The sequence below is a fragment of the Dromiciops gliroides genome, chromosome 2 (genome assembly GCF_019393635.1).
Source record: "Dromiciops gliroides isolate mDroGli1 chromosome 2, mDroGli1.pri, whole genome shotgun sequence".
Lineage (NCBI taxonomy): Eukaryota > Metazoa > Chordata > Mammalia > Microbiotheria > Microbiotheriidae > Dromiciops > Dromiciops gliroides.
This window is the reverse complement of record NC_057862.1, coordinates 266,236,296-266,255,655: the sequence shown is the minus strand read 5'-3', so window position 1 is coordinate 266,255,655 and position 19,360 is coordinate 266,236,296. Positions and strand designations below refer to the sequence as shown.

General features: G+C 35.5%; 1 protein-coding gene across 2 annotated transcripts in view; it reads right to left on the bottom strand.

The window, feature by feature from the left end:
* Positions 1-19,012, bottom strand: part of RTRAF (RNA transcription, translation and transport factor) — a 30,974-nt gene extending 11,962 nt beyond the window's left edge. Inside the window, exons 1-6 of one of the 2 annotated variants that reach the window (XR_006354774.1) lie at positions 18,765-19,012; positions 17,122-17,246; positions 13,058-13,157; positions 5,346-5,432; positions 3,501-3,589; positions 1,305-1,373 (exon numbers count right to left, since the gene is read on the bottom strand). Coding sequence is in view for 1 of the 2 variants with exons in the window: in XM_043983498.1 (XP_043839433.1) it covers positions 1,305-1,373; positions 3,501-3,589; positions 5,346-5,432; positions 13,058-13,157; positions 17,122-17,246; positions 18,765-18,825 (531 nt within the window). In the remaining variant the exon portion in view is untranslated. The remainder of the gene's footprint in view (positions 1-1,304; positions 1,374-3,500; positions 3,590-5,345; positions 5,433-13,057; positions 13,158-17,121; positions 17,247-18,764) is intronic. The other variant, XM_043983498.1, reaches the window with a different exon arrangement.
* Positions 19,013-19,360: the final 348 nt, after the last annotated feature.

Here is a 19,360-nt window from a genome sequence, read left to right as displayed (position 1 = left end):
CTCTGATCAAAGACAAACACTGGACAAAGTTGGAACGTCCTACAGTGAATCAAACTTATCATATGCTTGCTGCTCTCTTATAGTTAGGGCTACAACTCACTGAGCAGTCACTAGTATAAGTATTGAGATCCCCCCACACTGCCTCAGGTCCCCCCACTATGGGTGGGGCCCCAGCACATGTGTCTATAGCTCCACCTTGTTGGTAAGCCTTTTCCCTCACTTAGAAAATAAACTTTCTCTCTAATTCCTGACTCATCTGTCTCTGGACTATTCTGTGCAGCTCTACCCATATATAGGTTAGAGACTAGTTTTGGAAAAAGTCCAGTTGACAATATATAAATTTAAGAAATATTATTGTGCCATAAGAAAGATGAGGAGCAGCTAGGTGATGCAGTGGATAAAGCACCAGCCCTGGATTCAGGAGGCTCCAAGTTCAAATCCAGCCTCAGACACTTGACACTTACAAGCTTTGTGACCCTAGGCAAGTCACTTAACCCTCATTGCCCTGCCAAAAAAAGTAAGAAAAAAGAAAGATTAACAGGACAGGTCTCTATGAACTAATGCAAAATGAAGTGAGTAGAATTAGGAGAACAATTTGTAGAAGGTGAAAAACAACTCTGAAAAACTTTAGAATTCTCATCACATTTGGTAGTATTAACGTACACACCTAGATAGATAAAAACAACCCACTGCCTATAAACATATGTTAGCTGTCCACACAAAACTAGTATAGCCTCTATCACATCTAAATCCTTGGTGGCATAGTCCCAAAATTTCCTAGGGAAGATGCTACAACCAAAACAATCTTAAAACAATCTGGGGAGAGGCAGCTAGATGGCACAGTGGATAGAGCACCGGCCCTGGATTCAGGAGCACCTGAGTTCAAATCTGGCCTCAGACACTTAACACTTACTAGCTGTGTGACCCTGGGCAAGTCACTTAACCCCAAATGCCTCATCAAAACAAAAACCAAAAAAAACCACACACACACACAAAACAAAACAATCTGGGGAACTGGAGGATCATAATGCAAATAATATTAAAATCATATAAGCAGTCTCCTTAAAAAACAGAGAAATTAGGGAATATGGCTACAACTTGGGCACACAATCACAACCCACCTCAACAATATGTAGGAATAGTAGTAGGCTCCCTAATCTTCAATAACAGCACTCCAGTGTCTATATAAAACTAGTACAGCTTTTACCGCAGGTGCTCAAAACATATATAAAGATATTTACTTATTACTACATCTAAAACTGTTACCAAAATAATTAATTTCCAGTTTAGAGAAACACATATACCTCTTTTGTCTGATTTGCCTTGGAAACTGCATCCTGTGTTAAGCGTTCCTGAACCAAAATGCGAATTGCCTAGGAGATTAAAAAAAAAACTTTAATCTTTCTTTTTACATAGATGGGTAAATTATATTACATGTCATCCCTTCCTTTCTATGACTTAGTAGTACAAGGTATTAGTATTAGTCAGATACTAATACCAAGTCAGAATTCATCAATGTTAAGAGTAAAGGGTTATGGGGCAGCTAGGTGTCACAGTGGATAGAGCACCAGCCCTGGATTCAGGAGGACCTGAGTTCAAATACGGCCTCAGACACATGACACTTACTAGCTGTGTGACCCTGGGTAAGTCACTTAACCCCTAATGCCCGGCAAAAAAAAAAAAAGAGAGAGAGAGTAAAGGGTTACAATATGTAGTTTGAGTTCCTCATCCCCACCTTAACACAAAAACTGTTGTTGCTATGCAAATATTTTCCCTCTAACTTTGATTTATTAAAAGATGCCTTTTAAAAGTTTAGTTATTTCAAAGAACATAATATATTTTTTTCATGACACTTTCTTCAGGCAAAGCATGAAACTATAAAGGGTAACATAAAAAAAGCCTAAAGACACAGATTGGGTACCCCACTACAATACAGGTTCTAAAATACAAATGTAATAGTATTTCATCTCAGGGCTCCAATATGCCTATTTTAATACACAGAAAATCTTATTTACTGATTAGTGGTCTTATTTCCAAGATACAAAGTATGTTATTTTAAAATGCTGTGTGTAAACAGAAGCAATGCATCCAAAATTAGAAGTGAGGCAGAAAGCTGGGAAACAATTTTTATGGCCAGTACTTCTGATAAAGGCCTCATTTCTAAAATATATAGGGAACTAAATCAAATTTATAAGAATCCAAGTCATTCCCCAATTGAGAAATAGTCAAAGGATATGAACGGGCAGTTTTCTGATGAAGAAATCAAAGCTATCTATTCCCATATGAAAAAATGCTCTAAATCACTGTTGATTAGAGAGAAACAAATTAAAACAACTCTGAGGTACCACCTGACACCTATCAGATTGGCTAAAATGACAAAAGAGGAAAATAATAAATGTTGGAGAAGCTGTGGAAAAATTGGAGCACTAATGCATTGTTGGTGGAGCTGTGAACTGATCCAACCATTCTGAGAGCCATTTGGAACTATGCCCAAAGGGCTATAAAGCTGTTGCATCTCCTTTGATTTTTTTTCTTTTTTTTTCCTTTTTTTTTTGGGGGGGGGGTGAGGAAATTGCATACCCTTTGACCCAGCAATACCACTTTTGGGTCTTTTTCCCAAAGAAATCATGGAAAGGGGAAAGGGACCCACATGTACAAAAATATTTATAGTTGCTTTTTATGTGGTGGCAAGGAATTGGAAGTTGAGGGGGTGCCCATCAATTGGGGAATGGCTAGACAAGTTGTGGTATATGAATACAATGGAATACTATTGTGCTGTAAGAAACGATGAGCAGGAGGAGTTCAGAGAAACCTGGAGGGTCTTGCATGGGCTGATGAGGAGTGAGATGAGCAGAACCAGAAAAACATTGTACACAGTATCATCAACAGTGACTGTTGATCTACTGTGATGGACTATATTCTTCTCACCAATGCAATGGTACAGAAGAGTTCCAGGGAACTCATGACAGAAGAGGATCTCCAAATCCAGCAAAAAAACCCCAAACTGGAGTATAGATGCTGAATGAACCATACTATTTCTTTTGTTTTTGGTGCTGTTGTTTTTTCTATTTTGAGGTTTTTCATCATTGCTTTGATTTTTCACTTATAACATGACTAATGTAGAAATATGATTAATGTTATTATGTGTATATATATATATAACCTATATCAGATTACCTGCTGTCTAGGGGAGGGGGGAGGGAAGGGAGGGAGGGAGAAAAATCTGAAATTGGAAAGCTTGTATAAACAAAAGTTGAGAACTATCTTTACATGTAATGGGAAAAAAAAATAAAATACTTTATTAATTTAAAAAAATGCTCTGTGTAATTTGTTTTGTGTTTGTATGCATATATATTTTTAAAATTTCATATCTGTTTTATATATCTATTTTATTTCAGTAAAGAGAACATCACACATACTTTGCAGAAATATGGCATTTTTAAAAGAAATATACACACCATACTTCTCTCATAATATTATATATAAGACTATAAACTGACCTTAAGCATTACCAAGTAATCATCATGGCGCTGGATCTGAAGAAGGTTGGCTAAAGCCATTACTCCTGCCTTAAAATCAGGATTATTCACTGTAAAACAAATACATACAGAAGTTGGTGTCATATTTATTTATGAAAGTATAATTTAGATTTAGATTATTACCTGTCTGAAAGCTAAGGAAAAAAAAATCTAAAATTTCTTGCCCAAGAATTCCCCAAACACACAAAATTAAAATCCCAGCACCAACAAATATGATGGTAAAACTACTTGTTTTGTCTTCAATGATATTCATACATTCAATCTAAAGGTCTAGTAAGTAATTTTATTCACAATGATTTTATCATGTAATTCCTTTTCTACAAAACATAGTATTTTCATTAATACTTCTTTCCAAAACCATAAATATAATCTGCAGCTTCTTAGAGCCCCAGAAACTTATTAGTTCACAAGGAATGGTGATTCATAAAAAAGAGGTAAAAAAGAACAAGTCACTGGTAGATTATTTTTTATGAGTTAACTGATCAGAATCTTCATTTAAAGCAAACAACAAAAAATAGTAAAAAGCAAAGACTGACTAAAAGGTAGCAAGAGGCTGAAACAGTGAAAGCTATCTGATATATATACCTAAGCATGCTAGCTGTGTGACCTTGGGCAAGTCACTTAACCCTCATTGCCCAGCAAAAAAAAAAAAAAAGAAAGAAAAAAGAAAAAAGCATTCTGTCTTAGCTTAGACTTATGCTTTGAATAGTTTTATGATTAATCAGTATATGATACACTAATTTTAATGAAGCATACATTCTTTAAGTCTCCTCTAATCTATGTAACACAAGAATTGCATTTCCTTTTAGGAAAAATATAGAATAAATCAAGTAGAAAGAGTAAAAATCAATTTAAAATGTCTACTATTAATACCCCTGAGTATTCTTGTAACCATTTAGATTCACCATAAAACTGATCCTTTTTTTAAAAAAAACTCAGTCAGTAAGACCCTTATAGTTGGGTATCCTAGGCATACTATGTATGTACATAGCTATGTAATGAAGTTGTCTACAGAGAAGAATCCTTTAAATGCATTGGAATCTTGCTATCACATTATTATGGTGTTACTGCTTTTGTTTGTTTGTTTTGCAGGGCAATGAGAGTTAAGTGACTTCCCTAGGGTCACACAGCTAGTAAGCATCAAGTGTTTGAGGTCAAATTTGAACTCAGGGCTGGTGCTTTATCTACTGCACCACCTAGCTGCCCCCTATTATGGTGTTGTTGATTTTTAAAAGGAAGTCTTTCCTTCTAAAATCACGCTTATCTATTTAAAATTTCTTCAGAAAAGTCAGATATATTTGCATGTGAGTCAACTTATTTTACTTAAGAATAAACACAATTAGGGGCAGCTAGATGGCGCAGTGGATAGAGCACCGGCCCTGGATTCAGGAGTACCTGAGTTCAAATCCGGCCTCAGACATTCAACACTTACTAGCTGTGTGACCCTGGGCAAGTCACTTAACCCCAATTGCCTCACCAAAAAAAAAAAAAAAAAAGAATAAACACAATTTTCCCTACTTCCAAATTGAGACATCATCCTGAGAAAGGAAAATGAATGGAAGCTTAAAGAAATAAGAAATATCCTAAGGATAAGATTTCAGAAAACCATTGCATTTAAAAAAAAAAAAAGACTGAAATTCAGTAGAAATATTTAATATCCTAGACCAACTTTGTATCCATTTGAAGAATTCTTCATTTGTTAACATAAACCTAAAATGAAAGATTTCATTCTAAATAACAGAAAACAAAAAAATATTTTAGATGACTTAGTAACATCAAACAATATTGACTCAGTTGTATACTTACCATCCAAATTTATCAGTGGCTCTACATTTTTAGCTGCATTATCAGGATTTTTAGCATTATCTGGTGTAGAATCCTTGTATTTGTCAGCTATTAAGAAAGGGCATAAATTAATTGGTCATAAGAGTAGTAATGTAGTAACATAATAATTAAATTTTACTGCCATATTAGTTTACTTAGAATAAATGAAAAATTACCCTAGAGAAAATAAAAGTTAAGGGGGGGGGCGGCTAGGTGGCGCAGTGGATAGAGCACCGGCCCTGGAGTCAGGAGTACCTGAGTTCAAATCCAGCCTCAGACACTTAACACTTACTAGCTGTGTGACCCTAGGCAAGTCGCTTAACCCCAATTGCCTCACTAAAAAAAAAAGTTAAGGGGGACAGGTATGTTAAATACTTTAATAAGTCTTAAAATAACTTTACTGAGTAGATAAACTAAATGAATTTACAATTTATTCAACATTTACCTCAACCACTCTGTTGCCATTGTTTGTTAACATTCTAATTTTCATTCTAATTTTTTTCATCTAAGCATTCCTTCTTGCTCTTCTCTTTCTATTTGACTGACCAGAACTTATTGCCAACACTTCACTAATTTCACTAACATGCTCTGACAAGCATGATATTGAAATGTGCCAACAAATGAGTTACACACAAAAGACATTTGTATAGACTCTAAGACTTGAGAAAAAAGCTGCAAAATGGCCTGGTGAAGACATTCTGATAGATTGTATAGCTTTACATTTCAATTAATCCAAAATGAACAGTGCCACCAGAATCAGATAGATTGTGTCCAAGAACAGTTTCACTGAAAGTCCCACTAAGGAACGTTCATATACAGCCTCTCAATGACATGTGGGCAGCACTTTTTTTAGAGTCCAACCTCATACTAATACATTTCTAACATAATGTAAATGGTATCAACATGGCACTTCCACCCCCCACACATACACAGATATACTTAAATGTTTTTTGAGATATAAAACTAAGTCCATTCATGTATTTTAATGCCAAAAATGTAAACAGTATTTAAATTGAGTCAGTAACTGACTTCATTTTTCACTGAATTCATACAAGTACATTTCTGACTCAATGATACTGCCCTATTTACCAATGTAGTGGAGGATGAAAATCCAGAAATATAAACACTGCTAGGTACTTCCTTCTCTCCTTGCCTCTTTGGGAATTGGGCTATGGATCCTCATACTCCTAGACACATCCCCATCTAGGAATTTACATGCTCAGGCTTAGAGATTAACAAGTAATTACCTAGCAACAAGTTCTCAAGTCTTTGAAAATTTTTTTGAATATTTTTCTTTAAGATTTGAATCAACATGATGTTTAATAGTATTATGTACTGTTGCGTTCTTCTGATTGTGATAGCAGATAACACACAAATTGATTCCAGGTGTCTTCTTTTTTGGTTTTTTTGTTTTGTTTTGTGGGGCAATGGGGGGTTAAGTGACTTGCCCAGGGTCACACAGCTAGTAAGTGTCAAGTGTCTGAGGCCGGATTTGAACTCAGGTACTCCTGAATCCAGAGCCGATGCTTTATCCACTGCACCACCTAGCTGCCCCTATTCCAGGTGTCTTAATAAATTATATACACTTCTGTCAAAAATCACTATTTTGTTGAAATTGTCTGTGAATTACCTACTCTTAAAAACATAATACACATTAAGGTCATAAATTTCACAAATAAATTCAATTTAAAACATATATTTCTCCTCCTAAATTCTAGAAACATTTATTTAATGGAGAATTAAGTAAAATTGCATCCATTTTCTTTCACTAAAATTTTACCTGAACAAAAGAAAAGTTGTTTCTCCCCTACACTTCCATTATATTATTTACCAAAACAGCAAAACATCTCAATACTTCAAAAACATAATAACTTATGCTGCCCTAAACATTAGAACTACAAATTAGAATGTTAATCACTTGAAAAAGAATGTTTAAATGTAATATTCTAAAATAAGTCATCACTGCAAACTATAGTGTTCACAAATAGACGATTTTCTAAGAGAAAAAAAGTGTAGAAATATAATTTTAAATTTCTAATAAAATTATTTTTCAAATATCAACCTTCTCAAGGAAATGAAAAAAAAATTTGCCTCCCACTACCAAGTATGAGTCTTAAGAAATGGCTATGCACATCAAACATCACTATATTACAGACTATGGCTAGTAACTCAAGAATAAATTAATTAAACAATTCACGTTGTGAAAATTTGAACTACATTCTTGCCATTCTAATTGACATAATACATAAGATCAAATTCTAGGCTAGGTGATGTGGATAAAGCACTGTACCTTGAATCAGAAACACCTAAGTTCAAATCCAGCCTCAGACACTTACTAGCTGTGTGACCTTGGTCAAATCACCTTACTGCTGTCTACTTCAGTTTCCTCAATTCTAAAATGGGGATATTAATAGTTCCTACTTCACAGGGTTGTTATGAGGATCAAATGAGATAATATTTGTTTGTTTGATTGATTTAGTGATGAACATTTTTATTTCAAGTTTTGAGTTCCAAATTTTATTCTGCCTTCCCTCCCTCCCTTCTCCCCTCCCTGAAGCCATAATCAATCAGATATAGGTTATATATATACAATCATGTAAAACATTACCATATTAGTCACTTTGTACAAGAAAACTTAAATAAAAGAAAAACTTGAAAGAAAATGAAAAATAGCATGCTTCAGTCTGTGTTCAATCAATATCAGTTCATTCTTTGGAGGTGGATAGTATGTTTCATCGTAAGTTCTTTGGAATTGTCTTGGATCATTGTATTGCTGAAAATAGTTAAAAGTCATTCATAGGGGGCACCCAGGTAGCACAGTGGTTAAAGCGCCAGCCCTGGATTCAGGAGGACTGGAGTTCAAATACGGCCTCACACACTTGACACTTACTAGCTGTGTGACACTGGGCAAGTCACTTAACCCTCACTGCCCCTCAAAAAAAAAAGTCATTCTCAGTTCTTCATCAAACATTCTCTGGTTCTTCTCACTTCACTATACATCAGTACATATAAGTCTTTCCAGGCCCTTCTGAAATGATTCTGCCTGTCATTTCTTATATCATAATAATATTCCATCACAATCATATACCACAGCTTGCTTAGCCATTCTCCAATTGATGGGCATTCCCTTGATTTCCAGTATGAGATAATATTTATAAAGTGCACAATGAAAAAAGGCACAATGCTTGACACATAACAGGCACTTAATAAATGCTTGTTCCATTTCTTCCTTCCCCTCTTATTTAACAAAGTAATTTGTTTTTTTTCTACAACTTCCAACCCTTTACATTATTTTAAAACTATGTATTTATTACCATGAATAATTTAATTAAACTGATTTAAAAAAAATTAAGCTAGCTTTTTGCCACTAATTCACATTTCAAAAAACAAGTTATCCATCAAATCCCAGGTTAACAAAAAAAATTAAAATATTAGCAACATATTTGAAAGACTATATACATCCAGGTGGCACAGTGGATAGAGAGCTAGGTCTTCAGTCAAGAAGATTTTGGGTTCAAATGTGATCTTAAACACTTAATACCTCTATGACCTTGGGCAACTAACTCTCTGTTGGCCTTAGTTTCCTAAACTGTAAAATGGGGATAATAATAATTTACTCCCCAGGGCTGCTGTGAGGATCAAATGAGGTAATAGTTATAAAGTACTCAGTGTGCTGCCAGGCATATAATAGGAGCCAAATAAATGATGTTGTCATTATCATAGTCATCATCACCATCATTCCTAAATAAAGTACTTTCATGGAAAAATTGCCGAGGAATCTCCCATATCTCTCCCTCTCCCCATTCTTCTGTCCTGGACTTTGTTCTCTTGTCCATACCCTATCATTTGCCAACCTCAAAGGCTCTCATGGACTGGATCTCTATACAAATGACTTTCACCATCGTACCAGGTGCCCAAAGGAAAATCAAGCTTTACCATCTGACCTGCTACTATGGCCCCTGGACTAGCAAATCAGATGGTTTCTTATCTGCCCTGTCAAAGCACCACCCGACCCATCCCCTGGGCAGCTGCTGCACAGATATGATCTCTGGCCTTTGCCATCTGCCTTACCATTGCATCATAAAACTTATGGGAGGTTACAGACAACAGTCAACTAAGGATAGGGAAGCACAGATGGACTGAAATTTCCATAACTGGAGGAATTTCCCAATCACAAATGCATTTGTAACATCACAAACCCATTTATGTAAAAGTAAAGGAAGCATGGTAAGATAGAAATAGCACTTTTAATTGGGTAGATCTGTTAAGGAAACATCATAAACATTCTGCTTTTTGAATTAAAGATTCAATTTGGTCAGTGGAAGAAATAACCATTTGAGTACTTTCCCCCTTGACTAGGTTTCCTTAATAAGGAATTTCCATACAGATGATAAAACTAAGACCCAGAGAGGCTAACTTGCCCAAGGTCACATCTGATTAGCAGGTCTTCAGGATATGGTGATTCATATGGTCTTAGGCACCCATCAAATCTGAGAGGCCTATACTCATAAGCAAGATAGTTAGGTGTTATAGTGGAAAAAGTGCCAGGTCTAGAGTCAGGAAGATTCATCTTCATAAGTTCAAATCCGGTCTCAGACACTTACTAGCTATGGGTCCCTGGGCAAGTAACAACACTTTCCCTCAGTTTCCTCATCTGTAAAATGAGCTGGAAAAGGAAACGACAAAAAACTCCACTATTTTTGTCAAGAAAACCCCAAATGGGGCAGCTAGGTAGCGCAGCGGATAGAGCACTGGCCCTGGACTCAGGAGGGCCTGAGTTCAAATCCGGCCTTGGACACTTAACACTTATTAGCTGTGTGACCCTGGGCAAGTCACTTAACCCCAATTGCCTCACCAAAAAAAACCAAACAAAAAACCCAAATGGGGGTGGGGGGGAGGGGAGAGGAGGGGAAGGGGAAGAAAAGAAGGGCAGATTGGGGGAGGGAGCAGTAAAAAGCAAAACACTTTTGAGGAAGGTGAAGATACTCTGCAGAACTGCACATGTATGACATAATGAATTGTTTGATTTCATAGAGAAGATTGAGGAGGGAGGGAGGAAGAAAATTTAGAACACAGAATTAACTCAAAGACTTTAAATCTCATCAGAGTTGGCTCAAGGAGGGAATAACATAAACACCCAATTGGAAGGAGTAATCTATCTAACCCTGCAGGAAAGTAGATGGGGAAGAGGATAAGGAAGGAAGGATGAAAGAAGGGAGGGCAGAGTGGGGGAGGGGGCAGTCAGAAGCAATAGAATAGGGTAAAAGAAGATAAAAAATAGAGTAAATATCATAGGAAGGGAATAGGATGGAGGGAAATAGTTATGATGATTGATTATAATGGAAAAATGTATGGTACCTACTTTGCTGGGCTATTGTGAAGAAAATTCTTTGTCAAATTTAAGGTACTATATAAAGGTTATGATGAACAGGATGCTATCAGAAAAACCTGGAAAGATCTACATGAACTTCATGAAGCAGAGTGAAATGTACTGTATACAAAAGAATAGCTATAGAGCAAGATGATCTGCTTGGAAGGACGTGGTTATTTTCAGCAATGCAATGATCCAATATAACTCTGAAGGACTTATGAAAATTGCAATCCATCTACAGAAAAAGAACTGATGGTATCTGAAAACAGATTGAAGCATATTTTTTTGATAGTTCCTTAATCTGAAGTTTTGTTTTTGTCTGTTTTCTCTCACAACCTGGCTAATGTGGAGATGTTTTCCATAACTACTCATGTATAACTTATATTGAATTGCTTGAGTTCTTAGGGGTGGGGGGTGAGGAGGGAAGAAGAAAAGCTGGAACACAAAGTTTTTAAAAATTGATGTCAAAATTTGTTTTTACATGTAATTTGGAAAATAAAATTCTAAACAGGAAAAAAAAAAGTAGAAAACCCCAAATGGGGTAGAAAATGAAGGAACAACAAATATAATCAGGAGGCTGCATCAAGAAAACCAGGGCCAATCAAATCCTAAGGCAGTATTGTCATCTTTAGGTATGAAACCATGTTTCAGGTGAGAAGAAAGCCTTTGGGAAAATGCTAGTTGTATCATACTGGGCCAGACTTAACTTTTTGATATCAGAAACCTAAGTAAGAGTTAAATAATCAATACAACACAGATTTGGAATCAAAGAACTGGATTGTATCACACCAGCTCAAATACTTATTAGTTATTAGCATGATCCTGAAAAGTCAAACTGTCTGAGCATTACATTAGTTCCTTTATGTGTACACATTGGTGACATTACTATTTGCATTATCTACCTTATGAGGAAAGTGCCTTACAAACTATAAAGAATTATAAAACCACCATTTATTATTGCAAAGTACCTCTCCATTTGGGGGGAAGGGTATTATTTGCAGCTTAAATTATCTGGGAATATTTCAGACCCAATTTACTTATTTAATCTTGCAGACATAACAATATATTATCATGGCCATATGAGTAACACAATGGGAAAACTGTTTAATTACAACACTACAAGTATTGTCCCCATTTGTAAAGATGATGAAAATGGATTTACTTGACTTGCCATAGTCATGAAGTACCTGAGGAATGATTTGAACTCAGGTCTCCTGGTTCCAGGTCCAGAATTCTTTTCTTATGATCCTCAGCATCATGTAAGTTGTAAAGCAATGTACAATTAACCATTCACACACTATTCCAGTTCATGCATAGACAGGACACAGACCTTTGATTTCACTGGTAGAGAGTACACTAAGGTGAGGCAACTCTCTAAGCCAATATAACACTTCTATGCCAATGCACCTTTCTCTGTAATTTATAGTATAGTTAGCCATACCTAACTCTGAGAGTTTAACTTTTTTTCCACATAGGCAGAACTTGAACCAGATGGTCATTCCTGACTTGAAAGCCAGCTTTCTAACCACTATGCATGCTGCTTCTCTCCACTTCATGCACTCCAGACAAACCATACCACACCATTAATGAACACATCACACAACCTGGATTCTCTTCATTCATTCTTAGACATGTTATTAAATATTAAGGAAATGGTATTATAGCGTCCTAGTGATTAGGACCTATTCTGAAGTCATTGGTATTACCTGACCAGAAAAACTTTTGGTACTTAAATCTAAAGAAACAATAGCCTGTTGTGAAATCCTTTTGTTTCATCTTTATCAAAGACCTAACCAGTTTCCAAATGAAATGTAAGTCAGATTTCAGTAAGGAACCTTGAACTTCCTGAAAATAAACTAAGACCCAGAGAGGCTAACTTGCCCAAGGTCACCAAGACTAAAAGTAAAAGCGGTGGGATTCAAACCCAGGTTCTCTCACTATAAAAAATCCAGTATTCTTTCTATTCCAATAGACCAAAGTACGTCTAGAAAATCTAAGGACCAAAAAGATATTGAAGAGAAATGTGCTTTGAACTTCTTTTGCTAATAGGGTTCTTTTAAAATAAGATTTTATTCTTCTGTTAGAAAGCCTTAAACTTCTCAGTCAGACCAAAGAAAGGAAGAAATAAAAGCTTTTCCAAACAGACCTAAAAAAAGGAAAGGGAACTGCAGCTTTTTTAAAAGGATTAAAATAAAAAGGAGTTAAACTATATTTTAAAAACACACAGGTGGATACCCTGGTGGAATGATGGGAGGCCGTGGATAAGAGTTTTTTCCTAATCAAAGATATCATTGCACATATAAAGCACAGGTAAAAATCATACCATTATCTCCATATTCAAGCCTAACAGCTAAACCAAGAAGCCAATCAATTGTTTCTTGTCGCTCTTGAATCTTGAAAGGGCAGTTAACATCCTTCAAATACTGTGAAAGAAAAAGAAAAAAAAAATTTTGGTTCACTATGACAAGTTAAATGGCAACATATGTCATGAATCAGAATTACATAAATAAGCCATAGTGTAAACATTTAGGTAAAGAATTCTGTATTGATTAGACCATCTGGGGCACAATGGGCCTAATATGTCTAAATCTTAAAACAACAAAATACCACTACTGTAGAATTTAGACATCCAAGTTAAGTGTTATTCATTGTAGCCCCTTTGTCATGCATTCATTCATTTATTCATTCAACATGCATTTAAGCACTTACTGTATCAGATATCACACTAGGTGCTGGGAATACAAAGACAAAAATTAACCAGTCCTTGATATACAGGTTACATTCTAGCAGGGGAAACATGAATACAAAAAGGAAATAGAAAGTAATTTATGGGTAGGACAGCAAAAGAAACTGGAGGGATTAAGAATAGGCCTTTTGTAGGAAATGGCTAAGTGAAAGACTCCCAAGTAGGGATTTGGGGTGATTTAAAAGATGGTAGTGCCCCTGACAATAATAAAGAAATTATAAGGAGAGGATTTAGGATGGAAAGGTAACAAGTTATTTTTAACATTCTGGGTTAAAATTTTGGAACATTCCATTGGAAAAGTCTAAGTTGCTGGTGTAGAATTGGAGCTCAGGAGAGAGACTAGGGCTAGATCTGGGATTCATCTACAAAGAGACGATAGCTGAACCCCTAGAAGTTTTCTATGTCACTAACAATGATTGCCACTGCTCAAAACATTGGAGGAATACAAGTTCTAGATGTGCTTTCAACACAGCCACATCTTGTTTCAAATCTAAAATGAGACAACCCATCTTGAGTATTCATTTATTTATCAAATAAATTGACTCTGAATATTCCATTTATGATTTTTCAAAAAATAAAATCCATTTTAAAAAGGACAATCATTTGCAACCACTGAAAATATTCAAAAGCATTTGTGGAAGATTTCAAATTCCCAGGACCAAAGGATTTAATGTGGCATAGTGGAAAGAATTCTGGACTTGGGAGTTGGGAAGGCTTGAATTCAAACCCTGCCTCAGATACTTAACTAGTTGTGTTATCCTGGACAAATCCCTTAGGACAAATCCCATCAGGTTCAATTTCCCCACATGGGGAGAATAACACCAACCTTATAAAGGTGTTGTAAGGATTAAATGCAAAGGTTATAGCAATATATAAATGTTGGTTATTATTATTATCAAATCCAACTAGATTATTTTATAGATTAGGAAATTTGAGGGTCAAAGCACATAGGCATCTTCCCAAGTAACACAGCAAGTTAAACAACAAAATCAGGATTTAAACACAGGAGAGGATGATGTCATGAAAATCTGAACATGCATATTCCTGATAAAGGGTTTTGGTTGGGGGGGGGGTTGTTGTTGTTGAATATCAGGGCAAATTCAGGTAAAAATAAATAAGTGTTTAAAAAACAGGACAAGAATTTGTAGAAGTTGGGGATGTTTAATCCAGAAAAGAGAAAGCTGATGAGGATATAATAGCAGTCTTCAAGTATATGGAAGCCTATCATGTGAAAGAGGGATAAGACTTGTTCTATTTAGCCTCAGAGGGCAGAACTAGAAGTAATGAGCAGAAGTTTTAAAGAGGCAAGTTTAAAATGGGATGTCAGGAAAAACTTCTCTAACAATTAGAACTATCAAAAGCAGAATAGGCTCTCCATCACAGAAAATCCTCAAGAAAAATCTAGGTGACTACTTTACTCCAAACCAGTTTATGTTTTAGTAGCTATTATTTTTGGGGTACAGTTAGGAATAGATGGTCTTTGAGGTCCCTTTTAACTATGTAATTTTGTGATTCTATGTGAGAATCCCATTCTTTGGAGGATGGTTAACACTCAGCTATGCTCTTTTACCAATCTCCTAATTACTGATGCATATGGTTTTATGCATCAAGGCTACGGGTACAGTATATGAATATATGGAACAGAATAAAGTTAACTGGTGTCCACAAAGCTCAATTAAGCCACAATGATGAAAGATAATCTACTGATACCATGAAATGATGGTCACAGATTTTTTTAAAATTGTACAACAATTAGAATGAGTTTGACACATGCTTGCATATAATATTTACCAAGATATGGAACAAGTTATACTCCTATGAAATTACCACTATTAGTGAAAAATACAAAAATATAGAATATTTTAACATCCCTTCCAGTGCTAAATGTTATCATCATAAAGGTGGTTTAAAGTGTATATTGCTGCATTTAATAAACATAAGCCTATGCTTAAGCTAAATTATTGTCATTTTTAATCAATCATGCCAAAAAGCTTATATAATGGACATAACTAATAACCAGGAAGAGACATCGCATCAATAGGTATCAATTAGTGAAGGAAGGGATGATCTTGGGTAAAGATGTTATATAGTTAGAAAGGTCAAGAAGAGACAGGGGAAAAAAAATCTTTGCAAATATTAACTGCTATATAACAAAAATCACACTTGAGTCTCTCAAACCAATTGTCAAAAAGGTATTATAGATAAGATATAAGACTATTCATTGGGGGATGGAGGTATACAAGGAGGTAAAATATAAACAACATGGAACGAAGCTTTATGGGGAAGAAGAACTGGGTTCAAGTATCACCTGAGAGATATACTAGCTATGTAAGCACAGGTACATCTGTGTCCCAAATTGCTAACCTGAAAATATTCCACATTAGTAGTTACACACACACACACACACACACACACACACACACACACACACACACACACACAATCACAGGTTCAGACCCAATTTCTACTGCTCAAAAAGGAAAGTGTGAGGTAAGGGGGCAGGAGTAGGGGGAGCAGAGAAGGAATTTCTTTAAAAGGATGGGGGGTGGAGGGTGGAGAAAGAGAAGGATGGGATTCTGTACCTCTACAAAATGCAACCAATAAGATATAACTAATATCAAGAAATAATTATACTACATGCATAGTACTTCAGATGTATACTATAGTCACAAGGCTAGTATCCATATAAGACATTCTAAGACTGGAAGTCACCCTCTAGTACCCTGCCATTTCATAAAATGATCATGTTTCCTACTGTTTTACAAGGAAATGGTCAAGACAGAGAGAGAATCATATTCATAAGAGAATGAATATGGGTCAGTTCAACTACTACCAGATATGGACAAAAATCATAGCATTCATATTCACAATTTGAGGTTTATCAAAAAAGGCAAAGCAAATGGTTCTCCAAAAAACCTCTGATGTCATTAATTCACATACAGTGTTTTTTAAAAGTCTTCAGACAACTTAACCTTATTTTTTAACAGAAAGGCTTGTTTTTTTGTTTTGGTTTGGTTTTTTTCAGTTTCTGAAGGCTTTTATAAACATAAACTAAAATCATCTTGTTTACATGCTATTAATGTTTTAATATATTACTAATTAATTTTCATTTTTGTTTTCCTCTGGAAAATTAGGTTGCTTAGTTGTTAGTAGTTAGATATAGTATCATTGATTTAACTTCATTTTATTTAACAGTATAACTGAATTACTGTGGGTTCCTTAATCACCTACTTCATTATTCTTGATCTTTTTTCAAATAGAAGTTTCTCTATTTTCCTCACCTATAAAATAAGTAGGTTGCATAAATGGTACTAAGGTCCTTTACAGCTCTAAATCTGTGATCTTTCCTCCATGTCATAGATAAGAATTTGTTTCTATTCCAAAATTCAGTGACTATTATTATTCCTAATTTAAAATTGAATTTTATTTTTTAAAATGTTTACCTCTGGGGCAGCTAGGTGGCGCAGTGGATAAAGCACTGGCCTTGGATTCAGGAGGACCTGAGTTCAAATCCAGCCTCAGACACTTGACACTTAACTAACTGTGTGACCCTGGGCAAGTCACTTAACCCTCATTGCCCTACAAAACAACAACAACAACAACAAAAAAATGTTTACCTCCTTGACTCAGTGATTCATTACCTTTTCAAAGAACTTGGGCCATTCACTATTGTGGATGTTTCTTAAATTTCCTCTGTCTTCAATCTTGTAGTGTCTAATCTTTTGATCTTCAAGCCAAACAATAAAGTTTCTAAATTCTGTTTCATCTATAGCAAAAATTTAGACAAATCAAAATACAAGATTTTAGGTAATTCAAAATAAAGAATGATAGTGACAGCAAAATGTGCATCTTCTTCGATATAATCTTTTCTCTACATTTTATTTAATACAGACTTCTTTATAACACAAATTATTTCCATTTCTATTATGTCCTTGCTGGATATTAAAAATGAACAAGTACTACAAAGCAACGAAACAAAGAAAACATCTTAAAAAATGAAATAAAACAAAAGCTATCAGGAAAAAAAAAAACCAAAAAACTAAAATAATAGTAAACATTCTGCTTTGGGAGGAAGATCCAGTTTAAGATAACATATAATTATAATATACAATACTTTAATAATTTAGAGAATTAGGTAAGATCCACAGAGTAATCCAAAGAATAGGCATTGAAATGAAAAGCAACAACTTTCAAACAAAAAAATGAGAAAAATGGTATGAAGGCTGTAAGACAAGTTCCTAGTTAAAATTTTTAAGGCTTCTGAAATAGTCAAAGTACTTTACTAAATATATATAAACTATAAATATATATACACACTATAACAAAGTTATTTAAAATATTACAAGTTTCAGCATATCAAAACACTGCTGGTTAGTTTAGAATAGCTAAAATTATGTAGCAATTCAAGATCATCAAAGTACTTTACAAATTTTATGTCATTTAATAGTCACAACAATCCTGTGAGGTGAGTACTATTATCTTTGTTTTGCAGAGGAAAAGAAACTAAGGGTCATAAGCCATTAGATGTCTGAATTATGAAGATTTGATGATGTTTCAGTGTTTATTTTAGGATCCTTTTCATTTCAATTAATCTACAATAGGCCAAAGGATATGGGTGAACCTCTGGGTACCCGTTTTTTTCCCTTTAATCTTTTATGCATTCTCCTTTCAACTTCTTTTGTATTTAATGCATTCTGTAATACAATAAACACATTACTGATCTTCTTATTATGCGATTATAACGTGCATTTTACTATATGCTGCTTTGTTTTCTAGTGCGGTGTGTGTATAGGTAAAGACTCTTCAAACTATAACGGTAAGCTCCCTTGGGGCTGCGACCCTATCACACACAACTATCCCTCACAGCACTCAGACCAGAACACCACAAGTTTACCGGACATTCAATTAACACCAAATGATCGGCTTTTACAGGTAGGAAAATATTTTCTTTGGTCATAATAGTTTCCCTTCCCCTCCCCCTTTTCTTACTTTGGTGAAATTTAAAAAGGGAAAAGACAGCAGACATAACTGTGTGGTGAAGAGAACCGGCAGGGAGCTCAAGTCTGTACTGAAGAGCTCGGGAAATCAAATAATAAAGGGATCACACTAGTGGGAGGGAAGAAGTGTATGGAGAAAATGAGAAGAAAAGCCTAGTAAGGAGAGAGGTAGCAGCCGAAAGGGAATGTGTGTATACAGAAAAGATCGGATACTGCCCAGTATGAGTGACGCATTCCCAGGCCTAACTCCAGCAAGGCCTGCACCGAGCATTGGCCGCCTCCCTCACCTTTGCAGTTGAAGCCGGCAGGGTTGTGATAGTCGAGAGCCGTCAGCTTGCGGCGGAACATGGTATTGGCTTCTAGCTCTGTCGCCGTGGCACGCGAAGCCCAGGGAACTAACAGCGGAAGCAAAATAAGAAAAGAAAGAAAAAAGAAAAAGGAAAAAAGAAGGCAGCAGAAGCAAGGAGGCAAAGGCAAGGCTGACTCCCAAAAGCCTTCCGAGTGACAAGCTCAGTTGCGAATCCCCAACTCAGTAACTCCCAGCCCCCTGCAGGAGTTCACCAATCACGGTGCAGCCTGAGAAGGTGGGGCTAGAAACTAATTACGTCACATTTAATAAACTTTATTGTCAGTTATTGAAATGAACAAAAAACAAAGAGGCAGAGGGAGGAAATTGTAACGTAGGTTTCCGCAAAAACCAATGAATTGGGCATGAAACTAAAAGAAAACTAGACAATACATTTTAAAACCCCAATTAGACATAAAAAATAGAAATTTGTAAAGAAGAGATTTTGTTGTTGTTCGGTCATGTCAGACTGTGACCTCATTTGGGGTTTTCTTGGCACAGATACTGTAGTAGTTTGCCATTTCTTTCACCAGATCA